The sequence below is a fragment of the Poeciliopsis prolifica genome, unplaced genomic scaffold (assembly GCF_027474105.1).
Source record: "Poeciliopsis prolifica strain line A6 unplaced genomic scaffold, Auburn_PproV2 SCAFFOLD051, whole genome shotgun sequence".
Lineage (NCBI taxonomy): Eukaryota > Metazoa > Chordata > Actinopteri > Cyprinodontiformes > Poeciliidae > Poeciliopsis > Poeciliopsis prolifica.
This window is the reverse complement of record NW_026562426.1, coordinates 4,020,598-4,032,610: the sequence shown is the minus strand read 5'-3', so window position 1 is coordinate 4,032,610 and position 12,013 is coordinate 4,020,598. Positions and strand designations below refer to the sequence as shown.

Here is a 12,013-nt window from a genome sequence, read left to right as displayed (position 1 = left end):
TCAGTCTGCCTTCTTTTCTTGTTGTAACCACAATAGGAGAAATCCAGGGAGAAGCATCAATGCGTTCGATAATGCCCTCCTTCAGAAGCAAATCCAGCTCCTCTGACACAGCTTCTCGTACTGCAAATGGAAGACGTCGGAGTTTTTGCTGAACTGGAACTGCATCCTCACGTATTTTAACTTTGTGCACAAACCCAGCAACCCAGCCAATAGAAGCAGAGTCTGTTTGTAACACAGGTGCGGCAGAAGAAACTTGTTCAGGAGGTGGAACATGGAATGAATTGTGGTTAATTGTCCATTTCAGTGCTTTTATTAGGTCCATTCCGAGTAATGCAGATCCTCCTTGAACCACATACAAAGAAGCAGGAGCAGTGTTGTTGTCAAGGGTAACTGTGGCTTCCAAACATCCTATTACAGGGATGTCTCTTTCAAATAAGTGACTAATTTCACATGAGGTGCAGTTAGACGACTCTCAGGAAAATGTCTGTTGTACAGAGTCTCTGGTATGATAGAAACAGATGATCCTGTATCAATCAGTAATTCACAGTCAGTAGACTCCCCTGACATAGCTTTAATGTTCACTTTGCAAATCAATCTATCAGTAGTGTTAACTTCTTTTGAGGTCAACATGAGCACAGCCACTTCAGGCATTACTTCTCTAACTTGTTTAGCTGAGCGGCAAACTTTAGAAAAGTGTCCAGTTTTACCACAGCTGTTGCATTTTGCTGCGGCCGCAGGGCAGTCTCGTGCATTCGCCAGGTGATTTGTGTCGATCCACATCGATAACAGGCTCGCGCTGTCTGCTGTACTGTGCGCGTGTGGCTATTTTTAGAAACGGCTTGCCGGTTTCTAGTCTTTCGTTGAGTAGATCCGCACTGGGTAACCATAGAACAGGAGTAGCTTCACTGAGGAGTTTTTGGATGCATGAAGAGCATGTTCCACTTGACACGCCAGTGTAACAGCGGTGTCCAACGTAAGCGAACATTCTAATAAAAGTCTGTTTCTCACCTCCGGTGAATAAGCTTTCTCAATAAGCTGATCCCATAGCATCTCATCCTCCATGGTTCCATAAGCACACGTGATAGCCAACTCACGTAAAGCAGCCATGTACTGAGGCACAGTTTCATCCGCCATCTGCGTTCTCTGTCGGAATTGGTGTCTTGCCACAACAACGTTTACTTTTGGAGCAAACTGTAGTTCCAACGCCGTCATTGCCTCCTCATATGTATTGCCGACGTTAGGTAAGGTGTAAAATAACCGTTGTCCTTCGAAGCATCAAACCAGGAATTTCCAGTAGCATGAATAGCCGTTAAGTAGTTCTCGAACATCTTCCGCCACGTAGAAAACGGAATCGTAGGTTCTCCACTGCAGGGCAGGAACGGTGCAGGCATGGGTAGATCCCATCCTCGTCGCCAATTGTTATGTTTGGTAGGTAGGACGAGGTAGAATCTCAGTAGACAAATAACTCTTAACAGCTTTTATTCACAACTTGCTCAACAGTACAATAACATAAGCTTTTCCGCCATCTTAGCTCTTCTTCGACTCTTTCTCTCTCTCTGCTCTCAATCCTATTCTGGAACGCCACCTAGTGGTAGACACAACATTTTCCACATATTTTATGGCCTAAAACCTCTGATAAAAGCCGGTTAGCGAGTTGCTAACATGTAAACAAATGGCGGTTCCGGTTTATGATGGAAGTCGTACCTATAAATTATGCTAAGCCTTATGGGGCTGGAATGAGATGGACAGTGTCCATGCATGTCAGATACCTCTTAAAATATTAATGCCTCCACAATATGAATGGCATAAACATAATTAAGGAGTTAGCCAACATGAGTGTCAAGAATGTCACTAAATGCATTTGTATTATGTGCTCCCCAACAAAAACAAACCCAAATAATTATACTCAAAATATCCAGTGCAGTTATATCCTCAGATGACAGCTAAAACTAGTATACAGAGTCAACAGAAGCAGAAAGCTCAATGCTGCTGTGGAACAAAATTAATTATCTACAATATTTAAGATTACACCTAGACATGTATAAAATATTCTGAGTTGTATAAGTTGTTTTTCTACTCCTCTCTCCTAGCCAGCTGCACCTAGTAACTCATAATCTCATAAGAACAGTTCTTTGTGTAGGATAAAGGGAGGACCAAGGCCAGCCTGCAAGGGAAGAGATAACAAATCGTTAGCATACCCCCACTATGGGAACGAGATGAGATGCTCAACTTATCAGTGTATGAGTAGTTTTGGAGGAAGCTAGGTAAAGGACACCTCCACCTCAAGGCTGTCTATTTGGTTCAGAGTACCCCTTTTTATGTTATGTGTCCTAATTTGGTAATGGGCTTTTGAAAGATTTTGCTATGATTTTATCTGTCTCGTTCGCCATTTGCAAGTGATATTAAAAGTTTTTGTTCTTTGCACTTTTGCTGTCTCAATCTCATCTCTGGAAAATCTGTGCATTTCAACACTGCAATCAAACTAATGGTCAGGACATCATTATCCACACACAAAATTTCTGTCTAAAAAATGTTGCTGTAAACCTTGTTTCAGTAGAGAGACGGAACTGACCCTTCAATCAGATGAAGTTTTTCTGAAAATCCCTCTTGATACTGGCAGTCCATAAGTGCTCCATGTAATCAAGGGGGACTTTCCCCACTGATGTGGGTACATTCCTGAGAAAAATCTAATTTAACCAGACACTTTGACGAGTCTCTGATGTTGGGGACAGTGTAAGAAATTGTGTGGTTTAATCCATGCTAGAACTCAATATTTTTACAGCTGCTTACAAATTTTGGAATAATGATCTTAGATTACAAGTTTAGTTGTAGTCCATAAAAAAACATTAGATGTAAAAAAAAACAAAAAACAATTTCAGATTCAATAAACTGACTAGCCAGACATCATGGCTGTGCTTCCTGTAGTACCACAGCATTTGCACAGCAAATGTGGTGACGTTATACATAAGAACACGTTACAGGTAATAGAGAAAAATGAACAGACTGAAAAATATAACCCAAAAAGAAAATAGATATCTATGCAGTACCAGTACAGGATATATTTAAGTTATTTGCAGTCCCAGACACTCAAAATACACAAAATAAAATTATTTAAGGGCTAAAATAGTGACTCTGCATGACATGTGACCTTTAAAATAAGATAATGCAACAACAACGTCACATGCCAAGTTACAATGTCAATATCTGATTCAGACACAACATCGACCTCATGGTTTCAAAACTTGTAGAATCACCTGATCATGTGTGGCTCTGAAAACTATACATACATACATAGATAGATGTGAAAGTTTGGTTATGGATATCCTATATTAATATTGCTATTATAAGCTATATTTTTTACTACCCTTTAAAAACTTTACGAAAAACACACTGCAGAATTTACCACTGCTTCAGTGAAACTACCCATGTACCCTTTACATGTTCACTATCAGTGTCACATGTCCTAACAAATATCACGTGACCAACCTCTGCAAATTCCCCTTCAGAAACAAAAAGGCTACAAGATGGAAATAAATATTGATTATCAATATCAGCCCAGTTTCATTCATAAAATCGATACCAATTTGTTAAAAAAATTATATCGGTCGGCACCAATGTTAGCGTTGAAATATTGGGCATCCCTTAAAAAATAAGCTGCAAATTTTAATTGTGCTCTTTGTGGAATCAGAATCAGAATGGAATGTATGAAATTAAATGTGAATCTGTCTATATGAACAGATTAAATTGTTGTATTTTGGGCCAAAAATGTCAAAAAGTGTCAATGCAATCTCAAATTGCATTGAAGATGCAAGCAGAGTGCATGCAGAGTGGTGAAAGTGATTTGTGTAAAATAAGCACTTTGAAAATGTCTTGATGACTAGAAAGGCACAACACAATTCATTTCCCAAGTGACTTGGAGCAGGTTTGTCTTGTTAAAAAGCCTCAGAAAAACATTTGTTGTCAATTTTAGTTCGATAAATAAACTGAATAAAATTGTTCTTGCATTTAAATGTTAAGAGTGGACTTCCTTTCGTTAATGAAGGATTTCATGGAGCAAAGGTCAAATGTCAACTAAAAGCTCCCCCCAGTTTAGGTCAGGGAACGCGAAGCAGTTGTTTTTAGTTTAATACAATTCATTCAAAGGTTGAGGGCATATGTTTCAATGCAGAATTTAACTCTTGCAATTCTTTCACTTTCAGCTGAATTCAAAACAACTTCATCTTCTTATATTGTATGCATTAAAATTTTTACATATATACTGCACATGAGCACCTCTGCTACACTATCAATACATACGAGACTCAAATATTGCAACAATAACAGGACCTCTAAATTATGGAGTGACTCAAGGTTCAATTTTAGGCCCAATTTTATTTATTTTGTATTTGCTGCCTCTTGGACATATTTTTAAGAAATTTTATATCTCTTTTCACTGCTTTGCTGATAATGTAGAAAGCAGTGATTTGCTACTGCCCCTCAAGGATGCAGTTTCCTTGAGGGGCAGGATGATTTCCTACAGTCTTTAACAGATTGCTTAACAGAAGTTAGCCAACAGATGAGCTAAAATTCTCAAAATAAAATTCTAGTTATTCTGTTTGGACAAAAAGCCTTATTAGTTAAACCTAGTGAAATGTTTGGTTCCCTTGCTCCTTTTTATCAGTCTTCCGTTAGGAATGTTGGTGTCATTTTTGACAGTCGTCTTAAATTGGATAAGCAGGTGAGCTCTGTCTTGAAATCAAGCTTTTTTCATCTGCGCTTTCTAGCAAAGGTTAAATCTAGCTTCTGTCTTAAAGACTGAGAAAAGCATCCATGCCTTCATCACTACATGTTTAGACTATTGCAACTCAATATATAAAAATATTGACCGATCTTCTCTACAGCGTCTCCAAATTATTCAAAATGCCACAGCTAGACTTTTAAATGTCTGGATGCCTAAAAAGGCACCCAGACATTAATAGTTAGGAACCATAACCACCCGAGCTAAAATTCCAAAATATTTGAGATCCCCTCAAAAAACACTCGTAACTGACTGTTATAATAGTTCATACACCGAATGTGTATTTAATTTGCATTAATGCACACAACCATCTTAGCACTACAGTACAATATAAGTACAGTACAATAAAAGCTAACAGCTACAGTCTTCCTTATTTCTGCTCTCAGGGGATACAGTCAGTTAGTCCAAAGAAAGAAAAATAAATGGCAAATTCCAGGAAATAGCATATCAAGTAGCATTGTGGCTTGGGGTTTCAACTTCACCATTAATTCTCTATGAAATTTTTTTTTTATAATTTCGAGTCACATTCCAAGGAAGAATGTGACTCGAAATTAGTCATTTGTTCAGTCAAATGACTAATGTTAAAAGCCACTTTAATGTTCCATTTTGCTGAAATGTTAAGATGAAATTATGATATAAAACAGTTGAATTGCCATATGAATAATATACACTTTTAGTTATACATAAATAAAAGCTTATATTCAAAAGGTGAACATTAAAAATATATATATACATATATTGTGCACTGGGTCAGTTAGAAAAGGTTTACAGGCTTATCAATTTTTGGGGGGCCCCTAAATATTTTTCTTTTTTCAAATGAATGCGTTTTTTTGCAGACATCATGTTTTATATGAAACTCATAGGCCATTATCATGTGAGTGCATTTATATTTTGATATTTTCTTCAGTATTAACAATTATTGAAAATTCTAAAGTTACGTGAAGGGGCCCAAATCTGGTCTTATTACATTATATTTTTATACTTTTTATGAGAATATAATATCAAATCCAGTATAATTTGCAAGATTATACTGGATTTGTCTTTTCAGTTAGACACTTAAAATAGTTTTCATCCAAAACATTTGAAAATGCAAATTCAAACTAGTCTACAAAATCCCAGCTGCATGTCTGTTTTATGCAAGTTTCTTGTTGCATCAGAAGCACTAAAACCTCCTCTGCCAACAGTCCAACAGTCAAAAAAAGAAGCTGCCTAAACCATGATGGTTTAGGCAGCTTCTTTTTTTGATATGTTGCACCAGCAGGCCACACTGAAAACACACCAGTAGAGCAGTCTCCTCATTGCAGAATTCATTAACATAATCCAGTGAAAGCAGCCAAAGCTGAACTTTATGGCATAGAGGGAAGCCTGAACTGCAGGCCGTCTTTGATCCTGGGCAATAGTGAAACTTCAAACCCAGCTCCCCTCCTCTTCCCCAGAATAGAGAATAGAGAGCCCAGAGGGAGAAAAAAAAGCAAAACAAAAGCAAACAGAGAAAGGGGTCTCTACCTCTTTTTGGCTTTGGGAAGCTTTCGTGCAAGTGAAAAACCACTTTCTCCACAAAGTGCTGGATGTTGCTGTTGTCTGGTCCCCGAACAAACACCATCCAGTCGTGGGTGAAGCCTTCCGCCGTGGGTTTCTTTCTGAATTGGGCGCGATGTCCGAGTTCCAGTTTCACCTGAACAGCTCCCTGCGGTACACAATGCTGCCGAGTTAATCAATACGTTTTCAAACAAATATTTATACAGACATGCATCAATGCGGATTAATGGTAAATATCGCCACATTATGCAGTTTCTCAGACCGATTCAACTGGGGGAAACGTTGTTAAATTAGCGCTCTGAAATTAAACAAGTGAACAGCAGATACATGTGACAGGCGAGTCTGCGCACATTTTACTAAACTTCCAGATAAAAAATTGAGTCGGATTTAGAATGCTCTGAGATAATTCAACTGTAAAAGAACAACTCTACAGTGATAAAGACAGGCTGACAGTATCTCAGTTGAAGCGCGACAGTTTGCACCTTTAATAAAAGGATGGCGTTAATCTATTTTAAAAGCAACCTTAATGAAAGCAGTAAAACGTTTTTATTTTTTTGTTAGAATTATTTCACCACAGTGTTTTAGGCTACAGTCATATACCGCAATTTTACCTCACAGAAAGCAGGTAGTAACTAGCTAACTGTGTGGCTGTAAAATCCTCCTTGGAGTAAAGGGGGGGAAAAAGAAAGAAAAAAATAACCATCCGCTGCGGTCCGTGCGACTAAACAGATACATAATCGAACATATATTCATATAAAGGCGATAGACTGGCTACTCACCAAGCCGGCCATCCTTCAGGCCCAACGTTACTGTTATATCATGGAGAATTAGTTTTAAATGAGATTAAAGGTGAATACAGTTTGCCTGTAACGGCGGACATGGTCTCTTCTGGACCCAAGTCAAACTGAAGACTTTCAGAAGCTCGCCGGCGGTCAATTCCTCACAGTTAATAACACCATTTCCGGTATACACTTTCAAAATAAATTCAACGAAAGTTCGTTTCAGCTTCTGGCCGACGAATTACAACCAAAATCGTGAGGGCATTTTATAAACCACATGTTCTTACATAGAATTCCCAAAGGTGTCATTTTAATTGAAATCAAACAAACTCATTCGAATTAAATTACAAAGAAATTCCATCCATCCATTTTCTAACACCCTTGTCCCTCGTGGGGTCGGGAGGTGCTGGTGCCTATTTCCAGCTATCGTTCCGGGCGAGAGTCGGGATACACCCTGGACAGGTCGCCAATCTTTCGCAGGGCCTCATTATTTATCATAATACAATAACAGTAGCAATACAGGCCTTCATGTTACAACAACATAAACATGTATCTTTTTCAGATAAAGACTTACTTCGTAGAAAGTTGATTTTGCATGTGACAATAGTGGAAAAATACAAAAACTTGCCTTGGTTTAAATAGATAAATAAAGCAACACTTTCCTTTAACAGGAAGAAACATTCAACAGAATAGGGTCAAAATGAGGAGCCTCCTGCCAAAGAGCTCCAAAGATAGACAAATAAGGGGGAAAAGACAGACTCTGGAAGGAATTTCTCTGTAAAAGAAAAAAGTATCCATACTTTTTTAAAAGAGTCTGTAAGGCATTAGTTTCATCAATGGTTTTATCTAAGAGAGAAACAAATTACCACATACTGTAAATGATGGGCCCCTGGCGTTCGCAGGTGTTAAGGACCAGTGCTACCTGAGAAATAACTAAAAATAGATGAATATTTGACACTCCCTATAAAATGCTCATAACTGCTCTTTTTTTGTCATACATCAAATTTACATTAACATGCATCAACACGCACAGTGAAAAACATCTTGGCATCCAGGCACGTGCAGAGGGGGAGGTCCATGCAACTAAACAGATAAATAATCGAACATATATTCATATAAAGGCGATAGACTTTATATGAATATAAAGCTTGAGCCCTTGCCCCTTTTATTCTTGATGTCCCTATAGTGCCCTTTATGAATTTTTTTCAAATAATTTTTTAAAAATTTTTTTATTTTTTTATTTGTATGCCAGGAGGCCTGATCATGCCCCTCAGCAATAATATTTAGCTAAATATAATAATTTACCAAAAATAAACTAGTCTGGCTGCCTTCAGTCTAATAATGACTCTCAGTTTCTCTTCCTCCATGTTGTTCAGACACATGGTGAGGACAAGGAGGGGGGAGGATCTAACAAGAATATTTTTTATACATTGGTTTGGAAATAGAAATGTAGGTCTGATGTTGAATTTTTTTTCAACATCAGACCTACAAAATATTTATATTTTCGGAATTGTCCTTGCAATAGCGGGAAAAACCCGCCTCACTCCTAAACAGAGAAATGCTTCGGCAGCAGAGAAAACTTCTGACTTTAACTTCATCATTCCACTAAATGCCTGGTTCACTACATGCAGTATGAGTCGGCCCCACCGACAGATAGAAAGAATGTCTGATTTATATAAGACATCCTGATGAAGACATAATATCAACTGTCACCACAAGTCGCGATGCACCACCGGTACCACCCGGTACCACCTACTGACTGTTCGCTCTGCTTCTCCTTAATGTTACTACCAGGTGAGTTAAAGCTGCTGCTGACGGGATCTGGGCTGGAGGTGAGCAGCTGTAAATAGAAGTTACTGCAGAACCTCAAGTGTTAAAAGGAAGGTTTGGGCCAGAGCATTAAGAGTTCATGAAATAAACATCAGAGAAAATGCTGGAGCAATAATTAGAACCGCAGCATAAAGCCAAACATGCCACAATTAAATGAATCAAAATGTCCCCAAACCATCAGGGGTCTGAAATGGGGGCCACCAGGGGATTCCAGGTAGATTCCAGAGATGCGCATGGCAGCGGCTCTTTGTGTAGGGCCGGCCCGAGGTAACATTGGGCCTTAGACAGAACCCTCCTGTCCTACAAACCCAATTCAAACACAAAGATTACATCATATTGTAGCCATGGTAACACAACAATCAAACTATCAAGATGATTCTTTAAACTTTTACAAAGTAAACTTCTTAATTAAATCCTAAATGTAAATGTTTTTTTCTCAGCTGAATCCATTAAATAAAATGTAATAACATTGTCATTCTCTATAAATGAATGCTACAGGTTTAGATCAATGGTCTGTGTTACAATTTAAACCATTTCTGGGGGGCCCTGAATGTCTGAGTGGCCCCTACCAGCAGCTACTGAGTTTTCTTTGCCTTAATATCCCAGTCTTATAATTCTAGATCTCAGAGTATATAGAGTTAACCCCTTTGAGATTTTTTTAAATCTATAAATCAGTCAGCATCCAAGTTGTTGTAGAGGTTAAATAGATATTATTTGGGCTTAATTAGTAAAATGGCAGCAAATTTGCTTATTTCATAACTTCATAACCTTTGACCTTCTCTCTGGTCTGTTTAACAGCTACAGTCTCAGATCAACTCAGCCCTCCAGGACTGTCAGCAGCAGAAACAAACTTTATACCTGTTAGGGAAAATATACTCCATTTGCTTTGCATTGTCCCCGCATGATGGCAATAATATAGTAGGATCCAATTAGATTCTTGATTAATATGGGTTGTTGCTGTGTTGTTGTACGGTGTTTTTGTTCAATGTGCTCCTTTCAACTTTGAGCCCCTGCCCCTCCAAAGGTCTCTGGACAGCCCCGTTGGCATCTACTATCTTCCATATCTCCTCTTTGAGGAAAATAAGTGGTACTGGCTACTTTAGAGACCCCACCCAGACCCTAGAGTTTAAAAAAAAAATCAAAACAATAAGTAAAAATAATTTATCTGAAAGTATAAATCTGGAGATTATCGTAACTAATTTAATCTAAGCCTCTTCAAAAGTTATGTGAATTGTGCAGCACAATTCTACTACTATTACTGACTCCGATAGCAGTCAGTCTTACAACAAATCTCAAAGAGCCTCGGACTGAAGACTGTTGATGTATGACATTTTATAACAGTAATATCAGACATGCTTCCAGTTCCATATCCTAAAGAGGATATTTCACAACAGGCTAACAAGGTTCTCAACAACAGCAACAGTTTTTGGTATGCACTGCCAATTGACCTCATTTGCTTTTGCCATTCCACCTTTGCCTAATCAAATGGCTAGAAAGCCAGCAGTGACATTGGAGTCAAAGATATGAGCCTTGCCCAGTATGGTCAATAGAAGGCAATGTTTTAACTTCCCCCTTCTCTGTCTGCTCTTCTCTGTCCACTGGCTAGCCACAGATTATTTTATATGTTCTTTGTTATTAAACAAAATGAAGCTAATTGAAATATGTTCTCCAGACCTTTATTTTGAGTCTGAAGCTCTCCATTTCCATTTTTAGGTAAATTCCAAAAGCCTGACAGTCACAGAAAGGAAGGAATAAAAAAGAAGAGAAATACCTATTGTGACTGTATGCTCATTAAAAATAACACTTTAGTTAGTAGTATACCGTGGTTAAGTCGCCAGTCCATCAAGCACAGACATGCACTGAGTTTTAGAATACACTACTACAACAACCAATAATACTAATACCTAATACTACTACTACTATTATTACTACTGCTACTACTACTACTACTACTAATAATAATAATAATAATAATAATAAAAAATAAAATAATAATAATAATAATAATAATAATAATAATAATAATAATAATAATAATAATAATAACAATAATAATGAAACAGTACGCCGCAAAATATTTTTTGTGAACAGGTTTTTAGTTCACCTAGAGAAACTAGAAACCGTTCATTTTGGTCCTTGGAGGATGCCATACTTCCATGTGAGTTTACGGCGGCCTGCATTGAGCTGAATGAGGAAGGTACAGTTTAATAGCATCTATTATTGGCTATGTTTTAAACCGCGATCTGTATTTTGTTCAGCAGCTCTCAAAATATTGTATTAATGCTGTTAGAGTCGACTGGCACGTTCCATTAGCGTGTAAATAACTTATATCGCTAACTTCTTGTCAGTGCACTTATTAGCATTTTGAAGAGAACGTAGACGCCTGCGTTCACTGACTGGAAGCTCAATAAAGGGATGACCAAAACATGAAAACCTTCTCGGGCTGTTAGTACATCAATCTTCTGCATTCAAGCTTGTTTACACGCAGTTTCCAATTTCTGTTCGAGATAACAGATAATCTGTCAGACCCATGACGTATGACACGCGTGAGCCTCTTAGCAAGAAATTTCTATTTAAAAGACAGATTTAAAAAATGTCTTCCATCATCGTAGCTTTCTGTTAATGTTAAAGATGATTGAAGAGTCAGTAATGCTAATGATAGAGTAATTGTTAGCTTTCTTCAGTGATTTACAAAAGTATCACGTCAAACTTTTCCACATTTTGCGAAGTTACAAACGTGACCTTCAGTGTGATTTATTGAGATTTTCTGTGACAAATCGAGTAGGAAATTATTGTACAAAGTCTTGACAAATTGTCTTCTTTACATTTTTTAAACAAAAAATTTAATTATGTGAAATATGTAGTCTGAGTCTGTACTTTGCAAAACCGCTCCATAGTTCCAGATTCTGTACTAAATCTACCAGCTTTGTACAGATTGCTCTTTTTGTCCATTCTTATTTGAAGGTTAGCTCAAGTCAGATTGGATGAAGAGAACATTAATTTCCAAGTTACATTTTCTCTGCTGGATTTAGGTTGGAGTTTGGCGAGGCCAATCTAATTCATGAATATTCTATTATCTAAACCAGGG

At 37.7% G+C, this 12,013-nt stretch overlaps 2 protein-coding genes across 5 annotated transcripts in view; one reads left to right on the top strand and one right to left on the bottom strand.

Annotated features, from left to right (window-relative positions):
- The window catches only part of mllt3 (MLLT3 super elongation complex subunit), a 59,690-nt gene extending 52,348 nt beyond the window's left edge, over positions 1-7,342 (bottom strand). For all 3 annotated transcript variants that reach the window (XR_008608048.1, XM_055058703.1, XM_055058704.1), the window contains exons 1-2: positions 7,096-7,342; positions 6,284-6,464 (exon numbers count right to left, since the gene is read on the bottom strand). Coding sequence is in view for 2 of the 3 variants with exons in the window: in XM_055058703.1 (XP_054914678.1) it covers positions 6,284-6,464; positions 7,096-7,107 (193 nt within the window). In the remaining variant the exon portion in view is untranslated. The remainder of the gene's footprint in view (positions 1-6,283; positions 6,465-7,095) is intronic.
- Positions 7,343-11,066: 3,724 nt separating this feature from the next.
- Positions 11,067-12,013, top strand: part of focad (focadhesin) — a 63,506-nt gene continuing 62,559 nt past the window's right edge. For both annotated transcript variants that reach the window (XM_055058437.1, XM_055058435.1), the window contains exon 1: positions 11,067-11,122. In XM_055058437.1, the coding sequence (XP_054914412.1) occupies positions 11,114-11,122 (9 nt within the window). In that variant the 5' untranslated portion in view covers positions 11,067-11,113. The remainder of the gene's footprint in view (positions 11,123-12,013) is intronic.